Source organism: Peromyscus maniculatus, chromosome 2, assembly GCF_049852395.1.
Source record: "Peromyscus maniculatus bairdii isolate BWxNUB_F1_BW_parent chromosome 2, HU_Pman_BW_mat_3.1, whole genome shotgun sequence".
NCBI lineage: Eukaryota > Metazoa > Chordata > Mammalia > Rodentia > Cricetidae > Peromyscus > Peromyscus maniculatus.
Genome location: NC_134853.1, coordinates 42,750,867 through 42,778,251, shown reverse-complemented (window position 1 = coordinate 42,778,251; position 27,385 = coordinate 42,750,867). Strand labels below are relative to the sequence as shown.

Sequence of the window (27,385 nt, the reverse complement as noted above, 5' to 3'; positions counted from 1 at the left end):
CTAAAATTCTCTTGTGTCCAACTTTTAGATCCCTATGAGAATAAATTGATACCAGATCTAAAAGCCTTAAACTTTTCTCTTCTAAGCACTTTATGTTATTATAATAAATACCTCGCCAAAATTTTACGCTTGCTGTTTGTAGCTACTATGGGAAGGTGTACAGAGGATACTCATATCTCTAAATAGCATTTCTTCTGTGCCTTTGTGGGCGCCTATTTTTCTAGGCTCTGAAAATTCAGACTGTCTCATGACCACTTCATTAATATCACTGTTTGCTTTCCTACTTTTCTGCTTTTAGATGTTAACATTTAGAGTTCCTATCATTAAATCTTTGAGAATTTTTTTTTGTTTTCTAGCAGTGTTTAGGTACTCAACAGTATAATTTATTGTAATTAACAATTGCATTCCAAGAAATGTAAATCAATTTATGTATCAACTATAATTGTTTAGTCTTAATATTTTCTATATGCAAATTCATATTATCAATAAAATGATGATTTTATTTTCTTTCTAAACCAAATATCTAAATTTCTATGAGCGTCAATGTAATATTTGCAAAAATTCATCAGAAAGTGCATTGTATTTTTAATACTAATATCTTTATGTGAAATAAAAGTTCCTTCTATTCTACAGGTTAAAGTGCTTTTCATGAATATGTGCTGAATACTAGCAGATTTTAATTGCATGTTTTGAGAACATCAAACAATTTTAATCTTTACCATCTTAAAATTGTGAAAACATTGATGTCTTTACCTATCTAGGCATCATTGGTCTGATAAATGAATTTACACCTATATGTAAAGGATGGTTTGTGTGGTTTCTCTTTAAGTCCCTATGTGTAGTAGATTCTGTTCATTGATTTACATAGGCTGATCCAGCTCTATATTTCTGGGATAAAAACAATTTGATCATGGGGAATAATATTTTTGATATATTCTTGATGAATTTGTTTTTGAAATATTTTATTGAGAATTTTTCTGCACCCAAGTTTAAGAAAGCTCTTAGTCTTTAATTTTCTTTTTTATTAGCTCTTTGTATGGTTTTGATGTTAAGGTAACAATGACTTTGTGAAAAGAACTATTAAACATTTCTTCAGTTTCTAGTTTTGAGAATAATTTAAAGAGCAATGACAGTTCTTTCAAGGTCCATTAGGATTCTGCACTGAATTCAACATGCTCTAAGATTTTTTCATTTGGAAGAATTTTAATTGCTACTTCTATTTCACTAGAGATTATGGGTCTGAAGAATTATTTTATTTTAATATAATTTTGGTAGTTGTATACATCAAAAAATTCAACCAGTGCTTTTAGGTAATCCAGTTTGGTGAAATAAAGATTTTTACAGTATGTCCTCATAACTATGGATTTTCCAGTCTCTGTTATAATGTCTCCCTTTTATCCATAATGTTATCAATTTATATGTTTTCTTTCAAACTTACGTTAATTCAACTTTGGTTTGTCAATGTTTGGGATTTTCTTTAAGAATTTTTTTCAAAAAACAAACTCTTAGTTTGGTTATTTGTATTAGTTTTTTTGCTTCTATTTCCTTAATTTCAGTCCTGAATAAGACTATTTCTACCAATCTACTCTTTTTTTTAATATTGGTTTTCCATTGTTAAGGCTCTCAAGTGTGTTATTGAGTTATTAACATTAGGTATTTCCAGGTATTTTATGTAGGCACTTAGTGTTATAAGTTTGCCTATTGAAAGTACTATCTTGCTAAGATCAATATACAGAATTAACCCAGTTCCCATGTTATTTGCAAAAAATCTTCACAAAAATTGAAAAAAATTAATCTTCAACTTTATATTGAAATACCCAAAAAAACATACAAAGGAGGATAGTTAAAAGAATTGTGAATAATTAAAAACCTGCTAGAAAGTTCACCTCCTAGAGTTCACATTTTATGCCAGACCTACTGTAATAAAAACCATATTATAGGAAACTAATGCACATATGAAACTATGGAAACTCTGGCAACAAACAAAAGACTTTCACAGATTCAATCCAGTTGAAATCCTAGCCAGGAAAAAAGAAGTGGATGCAAATCCCAACAATAACCACAAAACTACTTGCAACTGATACCTGCTAGGAATGAAAAATCATTTTCTCAAATATTGTGTCACTCTCTAGTTGAGGTCTCGTGCCCAGCAGCAGTTGACTAACACAAAATAAACTCCACATTATTTTTTCTTTATTGACTTTTTGTTTTATTTTGGCATCTTTTAAGTTTTATTGTCCTATTTATTTAAGAGACAGAAACACAAAGAACATAAAGTTGAATGGGTAGAAGTATTTGGGAGGAGTTGGGTTAGTTAAGTTTTCTGGGTACATAAATATATTTCAATTAGGCAGGTAATCTTCAAACACTTCAAAGATCTACAGACTATGGCATTTAAAATGCTTTTAAAGGACTGGACCTGCCTCTGCTGAGTCTACCAGACTGGACTGACTCCCCAGGGGAGACCTTGCCTTGGAGAAGGTGAGAATGGGGGGTGGATTGAGTGAAGGGCTGGGGGGAAGGAGGTCGGTAGGGAGAATTCTTGGCTGGTATGAGATATTAAGTTAATAATAAAATAAGACTATTTAAATAAAAAAACTTAGACTCTTCTGGACAATAAGACATAGCTACTCCTGGCAGCACTAATTAATTCAAGGAGAATGATGGGCATTGAATAAAATCATTATAGAGTTTTCTTTCTTTGTGGCAAAAGTTAGCCACTGGGCAAAAAAAATGTCATTGCATTGAGAGATTGACAATATATTATATATACTGGACATACAGGACCCATAGCAAAGTGACTACTGAACTTTGTAAGGCAAGATGGTCCTTCAGGTTCCTGCTTTGCAGAAGAAACTACCAGACATCCTACAAAACACAGAGAAAAGTGTCTGAGAGACTCTATGCCTATAGACTGAAGAAAGTTGCCCCAATGTTGCAGAGGATCTTTGGGTAACAGTCCAGGCAGCCAGCTGTGTCTGTCATTCTAGATTTTTGGATGTTGCTTACAATGCTCTTTCTGTTTACTTATGCAATATTATATCCTTCTGGTATCTTTGATATATTTGAAGCCTAAATAGTTATAATTATAATTTTCCTTGGTTATGATGAAAGGCAAATTAGATATGAAACTTTAGACTCACAAATATCGGATAGAGAGAACCTTTTCTTATTTTTTCCAAATACAAATAGACTAGATAACTGTAATTCTTGCATGATAGCTGTTTTGTTATATGTAATTTTACTGTGTTAAAGTTAAAATATTTCTTTTTTGTTTAGACAGAAAAGGTTAAATGCTGTGGGATAATGCTTTTGTACACTGATTTAATAAAACACTGATTGGCCAGTAGCCAGGCAGGAAGTATAGATGTGTTGAGAGACTAAAAGAATGCTGGGAAGAGAAAGAGCTGAGTCAGGAGTTGCCAGCCAGACACAGAGGAAGCAAGATGACAAAGCAGAACTGAGAAAAAGTACCAAGCCACATGGCTAAACATAATTAAGAATTATGGGTTAATTCAAGTGTAAGAGAATGTCAGTAAGAATGTCTCATAAGACTGAATGAGCCATAGCTGAGCAGTTATAAATAATATTAAGCCTCTGTGTGATAATTTTATGAAAGACTGCGAGAGTGTGGGTGAGAGATTTGTGCTGACTGGAAGCCATGCAGGACATAGGAAATCTTCCAACTACATTGGAGAGTAACATACATGATCAAAATATATTGCATGATCTATTTTTAAATAAAAATTAAATTTTAAAAATGTGATTCAGTGCAAATATTCATCTTATAATAATGTAAGCTAAGTTTCTCGAGTCATAATGACCTTGTAAAATGATCTGAAGATTTCTCACTTCTTTTCTATTCTCTGAAAGATTTTGCAAGTATGTAGTTCATTTTTCAAAGTATTGGCAGAAAGTAAAGACGTATTTAACATATCCTCAGTTTTTTTCCAGTTTTAAATTATAGATCGAATGAGTTTAATAATTATAGGATTATTCATTTTTAGAAATTTCCCTTCTCTTTCTAATATTAATCAAGTAATCACTGTAGTCCATTTAAAATTAAAAATTAATTTTTTAAACATTGCATTTTGCACTCTTTTAGTGTGCTTGTGACATTTTTAGGATGAAGATATCTTTGCTCTTAACACCAATATCAAGAGTATTTGCTTCTAAACAACGCTTTTCCTTTTTCAAAATATTTATTACAAACTTTTACTATTTAAGTAACATTTATGTCTGTTTTTATTACCTTATCTTCTAAAAGAAAATATATATCACACATAATAGATTTTCAGACTAATCAAAAGCACATGTATACAATGCTAAATCCTAAGGACAATATTGGTTGAATTTCTTATATTTAATTTGAAATACTTAATTATCCTACTTTGCAATTTCATTTGTGATTTATCTTTTGTCTATTACATTATGTTGCTTAGTTTTAAGATAAGTTACCAGGGGAAGCCTTTCTATTTCTAAAACACATAGAAATTCACCTGCCTCTGCCTCCAGAGTGCTGGGATTAAAAGCATTTGCCACCACTGCCTGGCCTATAGCTCACTCTTAAAGGGCTTGCCTAGCATGTATTTTGCCCTAGTTTCCATCTTCAGCGCTACAAAAAAAAGCAACAACTTTTCAGTATTTTTGGCAAGTTTTATATTTTTGTATTATCTCTAGTTTTCTGAAGAGTTATGATAATACATGTTTATCCAATTATAGTTCTGAGTGTTTTGATCCCTTTTCATATGTTTGAGAATCCTTTCATGTATGAACAATTCTGTGTATCCTATCTGCTTTTCTCCTGTCACTTGTCATCAAACCACCATTTTCTTACACCTTTTATTTTTTTAACCCACTTTCATTTCTCTAATCATCACTCTAGAATGATTTTATTAAACCAACTTCTAAAACATTGGGTTCTACTACCGTTTTTGTTCTCATTTATAAATATAACTTTGAGACACTTAAAAATATCTTTACCTATGTTTGTGATGTCATAGGAAAATTGTTCTGAATGTGTATGCAAATGGTGGTGCTATCATGAAAAGGTTTCCATCAGAACTACCATATAGGATCACCTCAATCTGTTTCCAGATTGACTTTTTCTGCCTCTTCTCTCTAACTCATGCCTGGACCCAGTACACTCATGACTCTGATGCCTTTTAGCCCAGCACTGATGCTAAAGGAGATGTTTTACTCTCTACTTTTGAGGATAAATGAAGATACCCAGACTCTGCCCTGGTGTTTTATGTGAAAAATAACTACTCTATGGCCAAAGAAAACTCATGTTTTGATTCATATGTAACTGTCCATAAGACTAGGTATTCCCTGTTCATATCTAATATTTTGTTAAAAACCTGGTACCTTAAGTTCAGTCACATTTTCCAGACTTCTAGAACAACTAGGCTTGGTGACTTTGCTGAATTGCTTAATATAAAAATATCAAACATCGAACTTGACCATACCCTTCTTTTACTATAACTGAATTAGTGTCATATAACTAAACTAGCATGCATGTGTATATGCCTTAGTTAGGGTTTCTCTTGATGGGATAAAATACATGATCAAAAGCAGTTTAAGGATAAAAGGGTTTATTTTCACTTTAAGTTTCATATCACATCCTGTCATTAAAGGATGTCACGGCAGCAGTTCAAAGCAGGAACCTGAAGGCAGAACCCCAGAGTAGTGCTATTTACTGGCCTGTTCACCATAGCTTGCTAAGTCAGTTTTGTTTTTTTTTTTTTGTTTTTTTTTTTTGTTTTTTTTTTTTATATTATACAGGACTATCTGCCCAGAGGTAGCATCACCCACTGTGGGCTGGGCACTTCCACATCAATCATTAATCAACAAAGTGCCTCAAAGTCAATCTGTTATGGGCATTTTCTCAATTGCAGTTACAAATTCTCAAATGACTATAGCTCATGTAAAGTTGACAAAACACTAATCAGGAAAATCAACCCTTTCTCAATTTGACAGAAACACATTACTGTTAACACATAATCTTTACTTTCTTGTTCATTGCTGAGATCTCATATTAATATTAATACCTCAATATGACATTCCAAACTAAAAGTTCCACAATCTTTAAAAATTTAAACACATTAAAACCTCTTTAAAATATCTAAAGTCCCTTTTAAAGTTTAAAGCCTGTCTGAAATATATAAATCCTCAAAAATTATATCCAAAGCCTCTTTAAAATTCTAAAATTTCGAAGTCTCTCTAAAATACCAAAGTCTTTTTGTTCCTATGGAATAAAAACTAAATGCAGAGCTTCTTATTACAAGAGGCATCAATCAGGCCATGGTCACACCCAAATCAAAGCAAAACTAAGATTCAAAGGTGTAAAAATGTCAATGCTTGTCCACTTCTCCAACCTTGCTCTCTGCAGCACACAGCTTGTCTCACTGGGTGGCTTTATTCCACAGCTTCTATTGTCCTTTGCAGTGATCCAGTGGTACTGACATCTCTCAAATGCTATGTTCTCCCCTGCAACTGAATTGCACCATCATCCACAGCTTCTCTTCAAGGATTCTGACCCTACTATGTGGTGCCAAGCCTTAACTTCTTTCCATAATCTGGGGGTTTTAGTTCAACTTTGGCTGCACCTTCACTAATGTCCTTTTCTGGCCTGTCAGATGACAAGCCTCCATTGTTCACCATGGCTCCTTTAAGCTCTCAAAACTAGTACTACCTGGAAAAGTCTTACCCATTACCAAGTTTAGCTGTCAGAATTGACTTTAGCCTCCTCTCGGTAATACTCTATGCTGATCCCGAGGAAGAATTTTCCTGAAAATTTTGCCTTATTGATGCTGGACTCTTGATAATCACAGCTAAGTCTTCAGCTTCAGCTGACAAAAACCAGAGTTTAATCCAAATTACTGAACAATCTATATTCTTTAAGGAACTTACCAACTTCTCTCTGAAACTTACAAGCCAGGACTCAATTACCTGACTGTTTTCAAGTTTAGCTTTTTAGTTACTAGAAGTCACAAAGCTCTAAACCTTCATTGGCTTTCCTAGCCCAAAGTTCCAAAGTTCTTCTTTGGTCCTATTTAAACATATTCAGGTTTATCATAGCAATGCCACATAATTCTCCTACCAATTTCACTCTTTGTTAGAATTCCTATTGCTGTGATAAAACACCATGACTAAAAGCAACGTGGGGAGAGATTTATTTCAGCTGGCAACTCTCAGGTCACACTTTATAACTGAGAAATATCAAGGCAGGAACTCAGTGCATCAGGAGGCAACAACTGACACAAAATCTAAGCAGGAACACTGCTTACTGGTTAGCTCTTCCTGGCTTCTTCAGCTTGTTTTCTTATATCATCTAGGAACCTCTGACACATGGTGGCACCATGCATTCTGGGCTAGACCCTTCCACACAATCATTAAGAAAATACTCTACAGGTTACCCTCAGGCCAATATGCTGCTGCATTTTCACAATTGAAGATCCTTCTACCTGAATGGTTGTTGCTTGTTTCAAGATGGCAAAAACTAAGCAGGGAAAAATATATAATTTAACTATGTATATATTTATACACAGACACCTATATATATATATATATATATAAATATATATATATGTGTGTGTCCATAAATATATATTTACATCATTAAAAGTTTTTATGATGAAAGTAACTTTATTATTTTCAATTTTTTATATCATTCTATTAATTATAATTGATCATATAAAAATAAATTCAAATAACAAATTGTGCTTATATCTTATGATTTTATTAACCATTTAAAAGTCTGTGAAGAGTTCAAATACAGTATGAATTTCAAAACATACATTAATACTCTAAGAGAGTATAAAAATCACAATTCCTAAAGTTATTAAATCTGAGACTTTATAGCCACATGGGGGGTATTATATAAACTAAGATAATGCACAATCCAGTTCATTTTAGACAGTAAAAATAATGCAATGGGAAGTAGATGTCACCTGTGTGTAAGTGGAAAATGTTGTGGAGGTTCTTGTATTGTTACTCTTAAACTGTTACCTTGGTACACTGCATACAAACCACATTAAACCCAGGTGTGGGTTTAAAGAGCTCATCCTCTTCAATGAGCTCTGTCTCATTTGGTATTAGAAATTAAGTTGGCATGACAGCTGAGCTGAGAGTTCTCCTACTCTCCATTCCTTCTTGGGAGGGTGTAATGATCACTAAGTCCAGCTGCACTTTGTTGTGTGTTTCATATTTTATTAGTCATAGCAGGTATTATAGCAAACAATGAAGTTCAGGAATCAGTCTCTGAAAAATCATTAAAGCAAAAAGTAAAACTTGTGATGTAAGAGGTACGTTGTAAGAAGTAAGAAGTTCCAATATGGAATCAGTTAAATTTCTGTGGAAGAATCAAAATTTGAAACTATAATATTTAACACATTTGTTTATGTTTGAGTCTCATAGCAATTAAATGGTGGAGCATGTGTATCAATGCATAGCATATGACTTTCCTGTAGAAACTGATCTCTCTCAGTCAACAAGACGCAGAACTATTAACAGCCACTGCAACTTGATACGTGAAAAATGAATCTAAAAATTCTTTTAAACTTTTAAAAAATGATGGTATATCCTTTATCACCTGAGGCCAGTGCTCAGAACAAGAATGTTATCCATCCTACCTTGTGATGACAGAGGATATGGTGCTTCATTATAGTGGATAGATAGCAGAAAGGCATTCATTTCTCATTTACATGTTTTGTATTATGAGCATATTCAGTTATAATAAGTATAACTAATTGGAAAGACAAGAGTTCAGTTAATAGTTCATTATAAATAAAAAAATTTAAGAGCAGAAAGAAAGAGGGAGTGAGTGGGAAAGAAGCTCATGCCAGCTGGCATGAGGCAACACTTTGCAATGCCATAGTAACAAACAATTTTGAGTAGTTCATATCTACAACTCATGGGAACACTGGATTAATGGGTTTTGGCATTAATCAATTAGATAATTTTACATGAAGTTATAACAGCACAAGATACACAAATAGACTATGATATGCAAATTATACTTTGGCAGTTAACAACACTTACTTTCCTTGCAGATAGTCTACATGGGCTGGTGTGAAGCACGGGAGCAGGAAGTCCTCCAGGACCGTGTGTACACACCTGTCTTTCTTGCCTTGAGGGGCTCATGTCTTTACAGGTTCCCATCACCTCCAGTAAGTGTTTGCAACCAACTATTTGAGGTCTTGGATGTGCTGATAGCAAACTGGCATCACCTGAATGATATTTATTACTACATTTTGAAAATGAGGTTTAGGACATTTAAGAAACAGTTAATGTCTGTTTAAAATATTTTGTTAAATGTAAAGCCTTGAAGAAAATAGATGTTTTTGCTTAAGAACTTGACAAATGGATAAAATCATATCATTGTTAAAAAATCCATGTAATAATTTAATACATATTCACACAATTATGTCAGGGTATTGAATTAATTTGATGAAAAAATAAATGATGAAAGGTAGGGTAAGAGATTTAAAATTTTATTATATATTGATGAATGTTCTATTCATTTTGGATTTGTGGACCATTTGAGAATACTTAGTCTATATTTACAGTGTTACATTACCAGTGTTAACTGTTCGGCTTATGTTAAATTTTAACATTAGTATTCCTTACCATAAAAATTATGCAAATAGATCAATCACTAAAGATAGAAAGGTTTATTTTGTCTAACAGTGTCAGAAGATTCAATCATTGACCACATGTCCCTGTTTTCATTGCTTAGAGCAGCATTGTGCAACATGGTTGGAATACAAACCAGTGGAAGATACTTACCTTTTGGCAACCAGGATTTAGAGAGAACAAAAGGAGTTGGGTTGGGTTGTATTTGGGTTCCAAATACTCCATGGAATTTCATGTTCCTGTTGAGTTAAACTTCCTTGAATTATAGCCCACCTCCTAAATATTCTGTCATGTTCAAAAATATGATAGACCAGGGATAACTATTAAATACATGAGTCTTTGGGGATATTCAAGTTTAGCTACAGCATTAAGCTTTCACTTACAAATCAACATATGGCCTTCCATAAGGTGCAGTTCTTCTGGAAATTTAACCATGTTATGTTTGTGATATATTATATTGTATATTTTATGTAAACTAAATGTGTCTGCATATCTGCTTTCTTGAAAGCCTTGCTTTGGAAACATGTAAATTACAGAGAAGTAACACCCAATAAATATTTATTGACTATCAATATAAAGTGCCATGCTGCTCAATGACAGGCTTAATAATATCAAGTATCTGGGACTTCTCAAGTCTGAATCATTATTATGTTTAGTGTTTATGCCTACACAAAATTCATAATACCAGAAAAATTAATGTTTATATTTCTTGCTATATTCCTACTCTGAATAATTTCTTCTGCTTGGAGAAATGAAATATTTCAAAATAAGTAAGAAAGCTAGCTTCACAGTGGTATTGAAATCTTCCCAATATCTTAATAATTTTGGAATATTTTTTAAATATCAATAACTTATTTTTAAATTATTGAAATCATATTGCTATCTTATGTCATTCTCTGCATCTTACTAAGGGAAAATGCATATTGGTACTTGCATACCTAATATTTGCATTCAGAGAACTCACAAATAATTTTAAACATGAAACAGTTTTCTAAAATGGAAATTGTTTCTGATAGCATCAATTTTTTTCTGAAAAGAGGGTGATAAATGGTGATAAATTTTAAATAAACCAAAATGTTATAGAGGAACTTTATATGAACTCCATCATAGATCATGAGAGTAAATAAGCACATCTCTGAAAGTGTCATTGTTCAAATGAAACTGAGGGGAGCAGAACTATGTTACTAGAACAGATGAACTGTTATTTCTTGTCTTTTGAAGGTGACCACCTGGGATTGGACACGAGCAGAGAAAACTTTCTCCATATGTGAGATCATGTGCAAGGTTCTCAAGGTATGCATTATGAGGACAGGCGTTTCAAATTATGTGTTCTACAGAGTTGATATCTGAGCTCAAGAACAGCTCATGGATACAAAGAACTGATAAATAAAAGATAATTAAAGGAGGGAAACTGGGAAGTACAAAAATGCACTGGCACCCAGAAAAAAAAAGTCTTTGAAATTTAAAAACATGAAATCAAATATAGAAAATACTTACTTAGCTTGTCTTGGAATGTGACAGTCACTTTATATCATAGATCAGTTAATTTCTATGTGACACACAGAACTGTCATAGCATCAAGTAATCAGTAATTCTGAAAACAATTGAAATGACATATGCAGTCTACAGTAAGAATTAAAGTGGGTTATTTGGAAGAACCATCAATGTTTCCTTTTAAAACTTTTATAGTGCAAGTTAAATGTCTACAACATGATGCTATGGGAAACATTACATATATTGATAATACATACACACACACAAACACACACACACACACATATATGTGTATATGGTACTAATATAAAGAAAACTTGCATTTTCTTCATTTCACATGTTAATTGTTTTCAAATAAAGAGAAGTATTTTCAAGTTTAACAATAGTAATCTTGAAAAGTTTACATTCTTTTTCAGTAACTATATCAGATGTGTTAGCTCACACCTTTAATCCCAGCACACTTAGAGACAGAGGCAGGTAAGCCTCTGTTAATTTGAAGCCAGTTTTATCTACATAGCAAGTTATGGGTCAGCCAGGGATATTTAGTGAGACCCTATTTAAAAAAAAAATTCTTCAAATAATGTATAGATCTTTTTATGCTTTATTGACTCTATTGAACTATAACAAACCTTAAGGCAGTTCCTAATCTCTTAAGTGTGCTCTGGTGCCACTACTTCTGTCCCCTCCTCCTTGTCCTTCTCTGTCTCCAGTGTGGGGCACCATTGATATTTCCTTGTGAAATTTGAGCTTACTTTACTCAGCAAGACTGCATTAGGGAATGGCTTGACCACATGTATGGTTACCAGGTATTTGCAATGGTCTGCACTTGGTTGTGCTAGACCTTGGTTGTGCCCTGTCCCTTGGCATTCCTGAAAAAAAAAACAAAAAACAAAAAACAAAAAAAAAACCTTTTTTTTAGAGACAGAAGGGACCAGTGGATATTGATACAGTTTCCTCCAAGGCTGTGCTGTGTTTCTGTCTGTCTTCTCCACACTGTTTCTATCTAAATATTTCTTATCCCTTTCTCCTTGAGAGCACCCTGGGAAAAAGTGGGAGCAGGCCTCCTACAGATGGCACCAGAATTAGGGACATGACTAGGGACCTGGTGAAAGGAGAGTAAGGGGTGTTGTGGGGGCAGTGCCTGGTAATGAATTAAAAATAAAGGCAATGGTATTCTATTTTTAGGAGTAAAATTGTATATACGTAAAGTAAAGTGGCTGAAAGAAAAGACAATGTGAGAAGTTAGGTTGCAGTGAGTATCTCTGTCTAAGTTTCTTTATCTTTCTCTCTCTTAATTTTTATCTATTAAAATTAAGTAAAAATATAGGGTTAGGTATAGGAATATTGGGTAAGAAGAAACTTAAGAGTAGAATTTCCCCAGTGCTAAAATGGGGCAGGAAAACAGTAAGCAGATCTTCAAAGATTCACTTGTAGAAACCTTAAAAACTACAGAGTTTAAGGTGGGACCACAACAAGTATGGAGATTTTTGGAGTTCATAGAGGAACTGTGTCCTTGGTTCTCTGACTATGGGAATCTGAGTGCAGACTCCTGGAGGAGAATCAGAGTAGAAATGGAAAAAAAAAATACTGTGAGGGAAACAAGTCAGAAAAGATTCCTGGGGAAGCCTTCTGCCTGTGGGCATTAATTTGAAACAACTTAGATCCAAGCCCTGAGATGCAGGTGAAATTTTTCCCTGAGGTTGAAAAGGGTGAGACAAAATCATCCACTCCAGTGCCACTAGATAAAAATGCTTGTTGATCACATTGTACAACCAGGGTCAGTTTCCTCTTGCCCATGAAGTCCAGTTTGCCGGGCATTTAGCCACAAACCTCACAGTTCCCCAGAGTTTTTTTGAGTTTGAGCAGCAGGTAATATTAGATAGAAGGATTTAGATTGTGAAGATAAACAGATAGAAAATAAAGGATAGCCTTGAGAGGGCCTGGAACCTATTCCACCTGGCCCTGACTAGCTCTGCCCCAGAGTATTTATAGAGCGCCCAAGGGGTGGAGCAAAAGACCTCCTCCCCAGCACAGCCAAGTGCAGACCATCTCAGACACCTTCACTTAGGCTCATGGTCCTAATTATCCTCTTTATGCAGATCTGCTGAGTAAAGCCACAAGGAACCTGAAAACAGGCTCCCACAGGTCCTCCTTTGTTAATATATGAAAAATAACTCATTATTAATGGCTTACAGCAATCTCCATAGCTGTTATACTTCCCAGTATGGGAGTAGAGGATAATAAAGATGGCATTTCTCTTTTTGGTTAGGTCTAAGGTGACTACAGCAGTCTTAGCTGCATTAAGCCATCTTTAAACCAAAAACTTAATGCAATTGCAAACTTAAAGAATGGCATATTTCATCATTACCAGTAACAGGTTAACATAAATATTACTATACATAGTTACAATTCTCTCAATCTTATATCTCAAAGCAAACTCTTAACAGAACCATTTGAATTAACACAAATGTTGCTACATATAGTTAACAATTTTCTCAATCTTACAACTTTAACTCTTAATAGAATCATTTGAATTTTCTTGCTAACAGAACATAGGAAAAACTTCTAATGTATATACATCAAACTTAAATATTTCCTTAATGCCACAAAACCAGGGTGCATTAATATCAATAGGTTAAACATAATTTCTGCAAAAATATATTCAACCTTAATTCACTCATAACTCCTCCTTTTCTTTATAATTTTTTAAACAAAATCTTGAACCTAGTTAGAAAAAAACCCAAACTTATACAATTCCTACAAACCCATGTTGAAAAGCAATATTTTCAATGTAACCATCAACACTTTGAAAACGTTTAGCAAAACATCCAAAAAGCAGTTTCTTAATAAAACTCTTTACACTTTAAAGTAATGTTAGTATACCCATTTGCATTTCTTACTAACAAAACATAACATTAATCCACTCAAATAATTTTTTAAATTAAACTAAGGAATATTACTTCTCCCTTTTATTTATAATTTTTTAAGCAAAATCTCAAGCCTAGTTAGAAAACTCAAACTTTTCATTTAAACAGTTCCATTTGTAACATAAAACCAGTTCCATAATTAATTCCATTTTTACATTAAACAGTTCCATAAAACAGTTCATGAATCACGTGTTAATAAAGCATATATGCATACACAAAACTGCATCTTGAGTCTAGGTAAAAACAATACATTTCTTCATTAAAATAGTTCCATTTTTTAACACAAATAATTCCAGAAAACAGTTCCTAGGTCATCACTTATAAGTAAATTCAAAATTGTCCCATTGCACTGAAATCACTTTTGTTCATTTCATTCTTATGTCCCCAAATTCAAACAATAAATTCTGGCATGAGTCTTCCAAATATGAAGAAATCCATAACAAAAATCTCCTTGCAGTTTTCTCATTTTTCAAAGTTCAAGAAGTTCAAAGGAAGTAAATTCTGGCATCAGACTTATACTTCCAAATATGAAGAGACATTTTGCAACAAAAACTTTTTGCAGTTAACATTTTTAGTTCAAACAAGCGTCTTTGCAACTTTCATTCTCATGGACAGAGACCTTTATAGTTACAGTAATATTTTAAACTGTACCGTTTTTTGCTGTTAGCTCAGATTTCTCTGTGTTGTATTGAGTTCCCATGGATCTCAGCTGTGGATGCTTTGTGCTCGTTCTGGTGTCCACCTTTATAGTGGCTTCCGGGGCTTTTGAAACCACTCAGACTGCCTGCTTTGCAGTCTACTATGACACTTTCTTCTGTGTCTTAGGTTTCTTCACCAGGTACATTAAGAATAGATTAACACTTAACATTTATACCTTTTTACAAACTCACATAATATATCTTGCAAAGCATTTAGATTCACATTCAACATTTACATTTTATTTTATTTTATTTATTTATTTATTTATTTATTTGGGTTTTTCGAGACAGGGTTTCTCTGTGTAGCTTTGTGCCTTTTCCTGGAACTCACTTGGTAGCCCAGACTGGCCTCGAACTCACAGAGATCTGCCTGGCTCTGCCTCCCGAGTGCTGGGATTAAAGGCGTGCGCACTTCTGCCCGCCTCTGATTTAACATTTTCTAACAAGACAGAATAATTTTCTACTTCTTACTCTTAATTATTACCACTGTCTCTTAGAAAGGAAGTACACAAATCATTTCTAAAGTTCAGAGCTTACAGACAGCTTTGACATTCTAAAAAATCTTGATAGATTGAAACAAGAGTGTAATTCTTTAATAGCTCTCTCAATTCTGGGATTTAGTGAGTGTTGTTAAACAGTATTTTATGCCTTTCAGATCATTTATAACAACTCTATAAGAGATATATCAGTTTACAGCAAACCCAAAAAGAAAGAAAAGTGAAAAGAAAAACCTTGTAAAGAATGTTCTGTTTCTGAATTGCTTAGCTAGTCATTTCATAACAATCAATTTCCAAACAGGAGAAGACTGTTGTCTAAATTGGAGTGGGGTTCCAGATCTGCAGCTTTCAGCAGGTCTGAAGACATTGCTGAAACTTAGTTACAATTGTCTCAAACTCCTCAGCAGTCTGGAAGATTCTTTACACTCCTACTATTCCCAGACTGCAAGATGGAACCTTAATATCAGGAGCATTGTTTTAGCTGCTTTTTATACTCATCACCAAACTGATAGAGTTTTCCCCATTTTTAATTTTTTAAAGCTGTTTTTGCCATGAGTTCTTTAACAATGATGTTTGAAAGATTTTTATTAGCCCGATATTTTCACTAAAACTGTTATTATTCAAAGGAGTCAAGAACATAGATGTTCTTTCATGCAACATATCCTTCATTAGCTTACTCCAAGGAAAAGCATATTCATGATTTCGTATTTTCACTTCATTAGCTTTAACCTTTGATGTTATTGTTAGCAGCTGTGATATTTAGCATTGATTTTGTATAAAGAACTTTCAAGTGAAGCAATTATTTTTAAGACAGATTTTTCTGGTTTGTTCCCTCTATAAAGCAGTCATTTCTTTTTGAATGCCTGTTTCCTTGTCTCCTTATTAGATTTGCAAAGGAATTACTCCTTGCAGGCTGTTTGTTCAAAAGGCAAAGAACTTCTTTATATTCCCATAAGTTTCTTCATATCTAAAACAATGTTCAGTTTATGGACTGCTTTCTTAAGGATTTTAAAGTGGCTTGCTTGCTCTTAAAAGTAGCTTTTTGTCAACTACCGAAAAAACTTGCACAGCTATTAGGGTAAATAAGGTATTTTCTGCAAAGTTGCCAAAAAAAAGACAAATCTCTGAGTTCCGTATCCTTTCAATTTTTCATTGGAACTAACATTCCAGAAACTCTAGATGACTCTCCTCCTTCTTATTCTTTTAAAAGCTGTAGTTTAAGTTTACTATGAATGAATTCTTGAGCTGACAAAAGTCTTTCAGGGCAGTTTTGCCATCTTATGCAGAAAAACTATCATTCCGAGAATGCATTTCTCTTATATCAGTTCTTTGTTGCAAGCTAGCTTTCAGACTTCATTTCCCATAGTTCTTTCCGGGTCTGAAAATCAAGTTCTAGCTCTTTGACCTGTCTCGCTTTCCTATTGAAAAGTCAAGTTTCTGCTTTCAGCACAGGGGATTTGAACCAAGCATTTTATGTTTTCAATTATGGGACAATGGGAGATTTCTGCTCTCTGAGCTGGCCTCAACAGGTGTCTCTCCTTCATCTGACAATGGCCCCTGGATCAGAACCACACCTGCCTCCTTAGCAGGTATTGAGGCTGGCATTCCTGATAGCAATTTTCCTAGGGGCTTGTGTTTGCCTTAGCCAGTATGAAAAACAAAAACATTTACAACAGAGCTTTTCCATAGCTCCTTCAAAGAGATTTTCTCCCACTGATCTTATTTTCATTTTGCTTGTTCCTTCCCACTCCCACCCTCACCCCGCCCCCAGATGCAGAGTTTCAGATATCTTAGGCTGCTCTGTTTCTCTGCTAGCTGCCTTTGGAGGTAGTCCCCACCCTCAAAAAAAAATCTGCCTCAAATTCTAGCAGCTTTCCTTAGATCTTGCATTTTCTGGGGAGGAATATGTCCCTTCTCTACTTCTTCAGAGAATCTTTCTCCCTGACAGTTCCCAGTTTGGTCTCAGTTTATTCCCTCTGCCCCAGAGACAGTTTCTCAATGTCACAGTGGCAGCTTTTCTACTTCTGAAGGTAGGGGCTTTAGTCCTGTCTCTGTTTTCAGGGTCTGTGTGGTTTGCATACAGATTGAAAATCAAGCTTCTGCTTTTCTAACAGTGGAGGTTTTTGCCATCTCTAAACTCCCATTAGGACAGGTGTTTTGCCTCCCCCAGTGGGTTGCCTTTGTTTGTCCTGCATTCAAGGACAAGCCCTGTCCTTGAGTGCCAGAGGCAGTCACCTCTTAGGGTTACACTCCCTCATCTCACCAGGAGTCAGTTGAAACAAAGCTTTTCTCATACTTTCTCTGATAGAAAAGAAAGCTTTACTCCTGGATAGTTCTCAGTGCTGCCCTAGCTGGGCTCTTTCCCCAGACAGAGTTCTGATTCAGCTGGGCAACTGCAGAGGCAATTTGGCTTTACTGCTTTCCCAGAAAGGTCCTTTCTCTGATAGGAAAGCTTTTCTCTGATTTCTTTTTGCAGCTGTGGACACTGCATAGTCCCACCTAACAACCCAGGACTTGCAGAAAAGCAGACAACTGTGCTGTTCCCGCTGGCTTTAGTTTTGTTTGTTCATTAGTTTTTTTTTTTTCTCCCTGGGTTCTGCTCTTTCAGCTGTGCACTCCAGGAAGTTCAAAACTGCAGGAACACTAGTGTCCCTGAGATGCACTCAAACTTGGAGGTACTGGCTAGTTGCTTCTCAGTTGTCAGTTAGAAGCCAGGATACAATGCTTAACAAAGTTTGCATTGCTTCAGGGGATCTTTGAGTTAGTATGATTAGGAGCACCTTTTCTCTCAGAAACAAAACCTTTGATGCCTCAGCTCAGCTGCAACTGAAAAGCTTGACTTTTTGCATTTCTCAGGTAAACAGTTTCCGGCCCTATTAGGCTCTTTATGGCTCTTCACCCACACTCTCCCAAGCGTTTCCCTCAGGGTACTCTGACCCACTGTCTTTTACTAGTTTGAAGAGACAGAGCTTAGAAGAGGTTTTTGGGAACTCCATCCCTGCCCTCCTATATTTTGCAGGGAGGATTTTTAAAGCTTGAAAGACAGAACTTAGAGAGGTTTTGTAAGAGGTTTGTTGTTTTTCCCTTAGAGCTAATCACAGGTGATTCCCATACTAATATCTTCAGGTGATTCTAATTTTTGTTTTTCTGAGAGAGAAAGTTAAAGGCTTTAGTTTTTAAGTTTTTTAAGAGACCTTTTGAGAAAGATTAAGGCTTTTTAGATAGATTTTCCCCCAAAAAATTTTCAAGAAAAGTGTTTTAGTTTAAGAGAAAGATTTTTCCCTCCAAGAGAGAAAGACCAACTTTCCCAGAAATTTCTGACCTTTAAACTTTTTGGCTTCTTACACCCGCATTTTTGCAACAGGGAGAAATCACTTTCTCCTGCCGCTTGGACTTAGCATTTCAGCTTCCATGGCCGAAAGCTTCCATGGGAAACTTTTTTCTGCCCAATAAACTCAAGGAAGAGCTTTTTTACTACCTGTAAAGCTCAAGGAAAAATTTTTTTCTTTCCAATTTGCATTCATACCCCCCAAAGTTAGAAAATTGACGAGTTTTTCTGTCTTTTTTTGCCTTACTTATCTTGAATAAATTTTTCTATATGATCTTAATACTTTAAGATTTTAAGTAATATACTGCAGTATATTACTACACTATACTTTATACTTATTTTTCACAGATAGAAATTAAGAGATAGAAGATAGAAATTTTTGATAAAAGAGATTTTTTGCACTGCAGCATCGGACATCCTTCCACTCTGTTTTTTTCCTTTTCTCTTGAGGATAAAAACCCTGCCCTTATTATTAATATTCATATTTCATATTCCATTACAACACCAAACATGTTCCTTTCTTTTTCCACTAGCAGGACACAACTCAGCACTTTCACCAAGAACTCTATAATAAAACTATTATTTTCCTATGTCTTTAGTCCCTATTACTTTGTCTTTAGTCCATTTTTTTTTCTTTTTTCTTTAGTTCCTGTTCATGGCACCATTCTGCAGGGCATTTACCCACCAACCCTACAGTTTCCCCGAGTTTTCTTGAATGCGAGCAACAGGAAATATTAGATAGAATAATTTAGATTGTGAAGACAAACAGATAGAAAATAAAGAATAGCCTCAAGAGGGCCTGGAACCTATTCCAACTGGCCCTGACTGTCTCTGCCCCAGGGTATTTATAGAGCCACCAAGGGGTGGAGCAAAAGACCTCCTCCTCTACCCCCGGAACAGCCAAGTGCAGACCATCTCAGACACCTTCACTTAGGCCCATGGTTCTAATCATTCTCTCTATGTAGATCTACTGAGTAAAATCATGAGGAACCTGAAAATGGGCTCCCACACAGTTTGGAGAACAGAAGTTTTGGGTTGAGACAAGAAAGGAACTGAAGGACTTTAAAAGTTTAGTAATTTCTCTTCCTCAAAAACTAGAAACTCTTCAAGACTCTACCTCTCAGAAGGGTACTCATCTTTCTTTCTTTAAGAGCAAAATTGTACTCACCTGGAGGGAACATCTATGAGAATGGGAATTTATCATAACTGCCTTAGCACAAAAATCCCCTAGAATATTGCAACCCCTCACTGTTAGTGCTGCATCTCCTCTTCAAGTCAGCATTCAGAAAGTGGCTATCAGGGGAAAAGAAGAGCAGGGTCTAAGTCCCTAGCAGTAGCTGCATTGACAGGATGGGAAAAGGTGAGGCTGCATTTAGCCTCACAAATGAGGCAGAGGCTGTGTTTGGTCATACAAATAAGGCAAAAACGGGGATGCAAGCCTCTACCCGCAGAACAGAAGCAGTTAGTAGAGGACTGAACCACAGCTGAGGCAACAGGAACTCTGCATCTGGGGAGAGAAGACAAGCAGGGACAAAGGAGATCTGTCAGGAGGAAATCTCTCTGAAAAAGCTCTTGTTTCAAGTACTCTCATTTTTTTCACTGACCTGGTGAGGGTGTGGGGACACCAGAGGGGTTTTTGCTTATGGTGCCAAGTGCTGGTCAGTGTGCACATGCAAGCGCATTGGTGAGACATGCTCCAGGAACAATGCCAGGTGGAGAGTTTGATTAGAGAGGTACACCTGTCAAACAGTAATGCAGGTGTCCCAATGCAAGCTCAGGGAAGATGAAAACCTTCTGTGGTGAAAGAGCAAAAGCTGGATCTTGGTCTTCAGTACTAATGCAGACTGTGTAAATGGAACCAGGAGTGCAGTGGCTACAATTGGCCACATCTGGGTTTTCTTCTGGGCCCCAAAGGGCTGCTTGGGAACCGTAGCTCATAAAAGCAGGGTAGCATAGGCAGACAAGATAGGTGGAAGTCACAGACAGACTTGGACAAAAGCTTCCAAATGATCCAAGAAATTGAGCAACAAGACACTCAGGAAAATATCATGAGAATGCATGTTTCAATTCCTTTTAAACAGCTTAAGTCATTAAAAATGGCTTGCTGCCATTTCAGGCACAGCCCTAAATGTAGCTTTTTCCTAAGCACTGTTAGAAAGCTTAGCTTATCTCCCAGGAATGGGAAATAGGTGAACAAAGATTTCTTGTTAGGAGGCAATTAAAATGCTAATGTCACTTGTTAAACCACTTTGAGACCTTTCAGAAAGCAAAGGGAAGTGGTCCAAATACCAGGAAGTTGCTTTGGGTAAAGAAAAATCTTAAGGAAGAATAAAGAACCTGGATTGTGCTTGAGATTCAAGAAGGAACATTGGCCTAATAGAAATCTGTTAAAGACAAGGCATCACTGAAAGCGCTCATAGTAGTCTTAAGATGCACCTTCAAAAATTAAGAAGGGGGAATTGTACCCTCAGTCATCAAATGAAGCTTGATGGCTGCCTGAGCATTTGGTATGATGTGTGGAACAGAGGGATGTCAGTTCTGATACTGTTGTGCCCAGATCGCGACCCCCAGAGAGACCACCAAGGACGAGCAAGCTGGAATGCAAAATCAAGGTTTAATTTCGGGATATCCAAATGCAATACAAGCCTAGGCAGGGACTTCGACCAACAGATCCAATGTAGTGGAGGCTGGAGGAAGTGCCCACCTATGTGCAAGCTCAGTTTTTAAAGGCAAAAACCACAAGGTTACATCATTTAGGGGTACTAGTACGGGTACAATTCTGATTGGCTTGTATCTAGGAATTCCAGAAATCACAATTCAATTTTCCTTCTAAGGAGGTAGTTGCCCACCACCATTTCTCATTGGCTGCCCCCAGATGGGGGCATCTGGTAATTACACAGTCACTATGGAAACTAGGGTTGGGACATTCTGTGGTCAAGCAGTTGCCTAGGGGGCCAGGGAGAGGACATTCCATAGTCTCGCAGTCATTACCGCCTGACTACCTTGTGACTCTGTACTTTTACACTTCCTGGTTTCTGGAATCTGAACTGACTGGATTCAGTAACTTCTGGCCTGTTCCAGTAACTTATGGAAGTCTTAGGCCTTAGTTTTGGGGTGAAAGCATTTGGGTCTTATTTTGGTTCCACATTTCCTCCTTCTCATGGTCCTAAGGAGGCTCAATCTTGGGCCTCAAGTAGCTCATAAGATTCTTGTCCTAACTCCTCTGATGCTGTATAAGGTTCACTGAGGCTATCAGGTGTATAGCCTTGTTGTACCATGAGTTGAATCGTCCCCAACCTTTGTTTCATGAGCTGTACTAACATGTTTATAATACAAGGCCCGAATATCAACAGCAATATCAAAAGAATAAGGGGACCAAGGATACTAGAAATTAAGGTAGTGAACCAGGGAGATTTAAAATACCAAGGCCTCAAACCATCCCTGGTTGGCCTCTCATTCCCTCTTTCGTTGGGCTATGCCCTCTCGGACCTTGGCTACTGAGTCCTTTATTACTCCTGAGGGGTCTAAATAGAAGCAACATTCCACACCTAAAGCAGCACATAGTCCTTTTTCTTTCAAGAATATTAATTCTAGTCCTCTCCTATTCTGTAAGACAACTTCCACGAGGGAGGTCAGGACTCTTGGAGGTGAGTTATCTGAAATTCTAATTTTTCTATGTCCTCATCTATAGACTCATGTAAACTAGACTAGTGTTGTTGTTGTAGGACCAAGGCGGCAGCCCCTGTTCCTAGCCCAGCAATACTGGTCCCTAACAGTATGCTTAATATGTGGGCAATTAAGGGCTCTCTTTTTGACCTGTGGAGGCTTACTGGTCCAGCAACAATTTCTAGCTCTTCCTTGGAATAGTATATCAACTGTGGCAGAAGCTGGATCATTATACAAAAGCCCTTAGTTCTATTGAGGACCAGAAAATGTGTACAGGATGTTAATCCCGTGGAACATGCTCACCAAGTGTTATCAGGAGGCTGCAGGTAAACGTCCTGGTCAGGAAAGGGTCGGGTATTATTACAATGGGCCTGGTACTTGGTTGGCACTGTCCCTATGCAGAGGCCTTGGCCCTGTACTTGCTGGATAGTTAGTGAGGCCTTAGCCTGCCATCAGCATTCCTATGGTTTGCTAGTCATTGTATAATTGCCCTCCACTGCAGTGCCCTCATAAAAGGGGGGTCGTGCATCATAACAAAGCCAACATGAAACAGTTAATTCAGGCTTGGAAGCATTCAAAAGCAAGAAAGTTTTCTGGAGGAGGGTCTATAGGGGACTCTCATCTGATGGAATAGGAGGGGAAGGGAGGGGAGAGGAGCTGTTCTGCAGGTTTCTTAGGTGCAACAGTTAGACCTTTGGCAGAAATCAGGGCAGGTTTGGCTGGACTTGGTGTTACTGTAGGGTTCAGTACTCGGTTGAGTCCCACTGCTACTGTTTCCACTGGTGTGAGGGTACGCTTTATGGTAAAGGTTAGCTGGCCTGACCCTGGGTGTAAATGCAGTCCCCATGTCTTTCCAGTGGTCCAATCTGCCTGCTTACTGGCCTCTGTAAACCAAATGATTAAGGGGGTTGAAGCGCCCACCACGTCTAACCCCAGCATAAGCGGAAAAACGTTCTATATCATATCAATTTCCACAGCGCTGATTTCCACACCACCCAATCCGTGGAATGGACATATCTCCTACCCGCTGTACCATGATAAAGTCTCCTTTTGTCAGGGTGGGGTCCCAGCTTATTGATCTAGTTGACTAACATCCCCAACTACCACAGAAAGTGTAGTCTTCTCCGCATTTCTGACGCTGTTCTTTGGTCATAGAGTAGCCAGGACAAACATAAAATTGCAGTTGCCTTGCTTTGGCGCATCCTCCAGGTGTGTCACATCCTACAGCAAATGCTGTGAGCTCCTTGCCATTTGGGAGTATGTCAGGTTCGTTTCCAGAAGGTCCCCACACAACCCCCCCGCCCCAGATCACAAAGGTCTGTATATAGATCGGGGAACCAGGTGTCTCGTGGGGCTACCTGTTAGGGTTGGACCCTCCAGAGATGATGATCCAGGTTTGGATCCAGGTTGACTGATCTCCATGGTGGCACCAGGCAGAAGTAGGAGAATCAGGTAGAGGCTGATCATTTTTCCTGGCACAGCGAAACTTGAGCCTCAGTGGATTAGAGGGATGTTGAGTAGCTTCCCATGCCTCACCCTGGTACTCCTCAAGGAGCTCAAAGGGGTCAGCCAATCGCATGTGAGTAATGGACCCAGGCTGTGACTCCGTCCACCTTCAGGGCCACCTTCAGGGCTGTCGGGGTGGTCAGGATCACCATGTAAGGTCCTTTCCACCTGGGCTCCAGTGACGGTGCCTTTGGATCAGGACCCAGTCTCCCGGTCTGAACCTGTGGGGAGTAGGAGAAGTGGCCTGGTAAATAGCCTGGAGCTTGGGCCATACTTCTTTATGGGCCTGGCGAAGTCCCCAAAGTGCATCCGGGAGGTCCTGGTCCTCCAACTGTGCCACTAAATCAGTGTGAAGACTAGGTATGATGGGAGGTGGGTACCCATACATGATTTCAAAGGGTGTTAATCCCAGTTGGAAAGGGGAATTCCAAACCTGAAAAAGGGCAAAGGGAAGGAAGGTCACCCAGTCTCCGCCAGTCTCCAAGGCCAATTTAGTTAGGGTCTCTTTTAGTGTCCTGAGCTTTGGGGTCTATAAGCAGTGTAATTTCCAATCTGTCCCCAATGCGGTGGCTACTCCCTGACTTACCTGGGAAATGAAGGCTGGACCATTATCTGATACTATCATAACTGGAAAGCCAAACTTGGGCAGAATTTCTTTCAATATCTTCTTAGCCACCACATTTGCAGTTTTGTGTTTAGTGGGGTATGCTTCAGTCCATTCTGAGAAGTTGTCTATAAAGACTAATAGCTATTTATAGCCAAACTTTCCTGTCTTGATTTCAGTGAAGTCCACTTCCCAGTATGTACCTGGATGGGTGCCCCAGAGGCGACTCCCTGGGTTGGCAGGGTGTGGGTTGGTGTTAGTCAGGTGGCAAGCATGACAACTAGCCACAATGTCCTCTATAATCTGGTTTCCCTCTTTAATTTTTACTGCAGAGTGTCTGAGGAGATCTTACATTTTCCTGATTCCCAGGTGGGATGCCTGATGTATTTTTCGGAGCATTGTTTGTCCCAGTTCTTGAGGCAGAATGATCTTATTGTCAGCTGTCTGCCATCTTTATCCATGTACCAGGGTAAAGGGGGAAGGTCACAGGCCCCAGGGTCCACAAGCACAGGAGCTATAGTGGCTGTCATGGCCACCTGTCTGGTCAGCCAAATTATTTCTTCATTGAATCGGCCTTTCTCCTTTCTGGTGCCCCGGGCAGTGCATGATTGGTAGTTTCTTGGGGGCCCAGAGGGCCTTTAGTAGCTCTATGATTTCTTGTTTATTTTTAATTGCCTTTCCTCTGCAGTTAACAGCCCCCTCTCCAAGTATACAACCCCATGGATATGTGCAGTGGCAAATGCATAACTGCTGTCAGTGTAAATATTCAGCTTCTTGTCCTTCCCGAGTTGGAGGGCATTTGTTCAGGCTATTAATTAAGCCTTTTGTGACGAAGTCCCTGGCAGCAGTGCAGTGGCCCACACGACGGTTTCACTGGTAGTCACTGCTGCCCCCGCATACCTTTGTCCATCATGCATGTAGCTGCTCCCATCCGTGAACCAGTTTTCCTCTGCATCTGGTAGTGGGACATCTCACAGGTCTGGGTGTATGCAGTGTGCTTGAGCCAGGATCCCAGCACAGTCATGAAGTGGAGCCTCCAGGTCGGGATCAGGCAGTAGGGTGGCTGGGTTCAAAGCTATTGGGACTTGATAGGTCAATCTGGCTGGGTTCAGAAGGAGGGCATGGTAGTAAGTGAGCCTTGCATTACTGATCCATTGATCTGGGAGCTGTTTAAGGATCCCTCCAGGGCATGTGGGGTTGCAATAGTCGGTCTCTGACTATGAGTCAGTTTGTCTGCATCTTTAACTAGCAGAGCTACAGCTGCAATTATTCTTAGGCATGGAGGCCATCCCGCAGCCACTGGGTCCAAACTCTTTGACAGATATGCCACCGGTCTTTTCCAGGGTCCCAAGGTCTGGGTGAGGACCCCTTTGGCAATGCCCCTACTCTCATCCACATAAAGGTGGAAGGGTTTGTTGATGTCCGGTAGGCCAAGGGCTGGGGCCTCCAGCAGTTTCCATTTCAGTTCTTCAAATGCTCGTTGTTCCCTCTCTGTCCAGACAAAATCTGTTGTGTTTTTAGTGACCTCATATAGGGGCTTAGCCAGTTCAGCGAATCTGGAAACTCAGAGGCGGCAGAATCCCAGAAACTCTCTCACCTGTCTCGGTGTTGTAGGAGTGGGTATTTTCAAGATCATCTCCTTCCTGGCATCCAACAGCCACCTTTGACCCTCCTTAAGGACATACCCCAGATACCCGACCTGCCTCTTACAAATTTGGGCCTTTTTGGCCGAGGCTTGGTACCCTAGGAGTCCTAGGGTCAGCAGCAAGTTCTCAGTCCCTTTATGGCAGGCTCCTGTGTCAACTGCAGCTATCAACAAGTCATCTACATATTGTAACAAGCTGATGTCTGGATTTTGGGTGTGATACTCACCCAGATCTTCATGAAGAGCCTCATCAAATATGGTTGGAGAATTTTTGAACCCTTGAGGGAGTCTAGTCCATGTCAGCTGCCCGCTGATTCTGATCTCAGGGTCGTGCCACTCAAAGGCAAAATATGGTTGGCTCTTGGGGGCTAAAGGGAGGCTGAAAAAGGCATCCTTCAAGTCCAGAACAGAGTACCACTGCCAGTCTGGAGGTAGCGAGCTCAGCAGGGTATATGGGTTAGGCACAGTGGGGTGAATATCCACCACTCTCTTGTTCACTTCCCTTAAGTCTTGGAACGGCCTGTAGTCCCCTGTGTGGGGTTTCTTGACTGGCAGCAAAGGAGTGTTCCATGCAGTCTCAATTGGTCTCAGGACTCCCAAACTCAGAAGCCTCCTTATATGAGGTATTATTCCCATTTTTCCTTCTAGGGACATGGGGTACTGGCAGACTTTGACTGGGTCAGCATCTGATTTGATCTCTACATAGACCAGAAGCCGATACTTCACTAGTCCCATTCCCCCAGTTTCAGCCCAAGCTAGGGGAAATTTTTGGAGCCAAGCCTGAATTTCTTGCCCAGGAGCCTCAGGATCTAGGTGGAGCCTGTATTCCTTGGCTATGTCAGTTGTCAGGAATACTTGTATCGGCCTCCCTTTTTGGTCCATTAGCCAAGCTTCCTCATCTGAGAAATGAATTTGAGCTCTCATTTTAGACAGGAGATCTCTCTCAAGCAAGGGATATGGGCATTCTGGTATCACCAGGAAGGAAGGGGTTACTTTCCCCATGCCTAAGTCCACCGTTCTTTGAGTAGTCCATGAATACGACTTAGTTCCTGTGGCTTCCTGTACCCAGGTTCGTTTTGAGGACAGGGGTCCAGCAGGGGCCAGGAGGACCGCACTCTCAGCTCCTGTGTCTACCATAAATTGGATTGGCTTCCCCTCCACCTTTAGGGTTACCCTGGGCTCAGGAAGGGGTGCTGAGCCCCATCTGCCCTAGTCACTTTCTTCTCCCAGAGTGGTTGCTAGGGTAGTCCAAAGGGACATGGGGTACCTTTTTCTTCTTGGGGCAATTCCTGACCCAGTGTCCTTCTTCTTTGCAATACACACATTGGTTTCTTCCTACCTTGAGTTTTGGCTTGGGTTGGGGTGTTCCGGCTCATCAGGGAAT

General features: G+C 38.4%; 1 protein-coding gene across 11 annotated transcripts in view; it reads left to right on the top strand.

Annotated features, from left to right (window-relative positions):
* Sntg1 (syntrophin gamma 1) overlaps positions 1-27,385 on the top strand; it is a 925,417-nt gene that overhangs the window by 687,703 nt on the left and 210,329 nt on the right. For all 11 annotated transcript variants that reach the window (XM_076564008.1, XM_076564009.1, XM_076564007.1 and 8 more), the window contains 2 exons: positions 9,054-9,170; positions 10,858-10,929. In XM_076564008.1, coding sequence (XP_076420123.1) covers positions 9,054-9,170; positions 10,858-10,929 — 189 coding nt within the window. The remainder of the gene's footprint in view (positions 1-9,053; positions 9,171-10,857; positions 10,930-27,385) is intronic.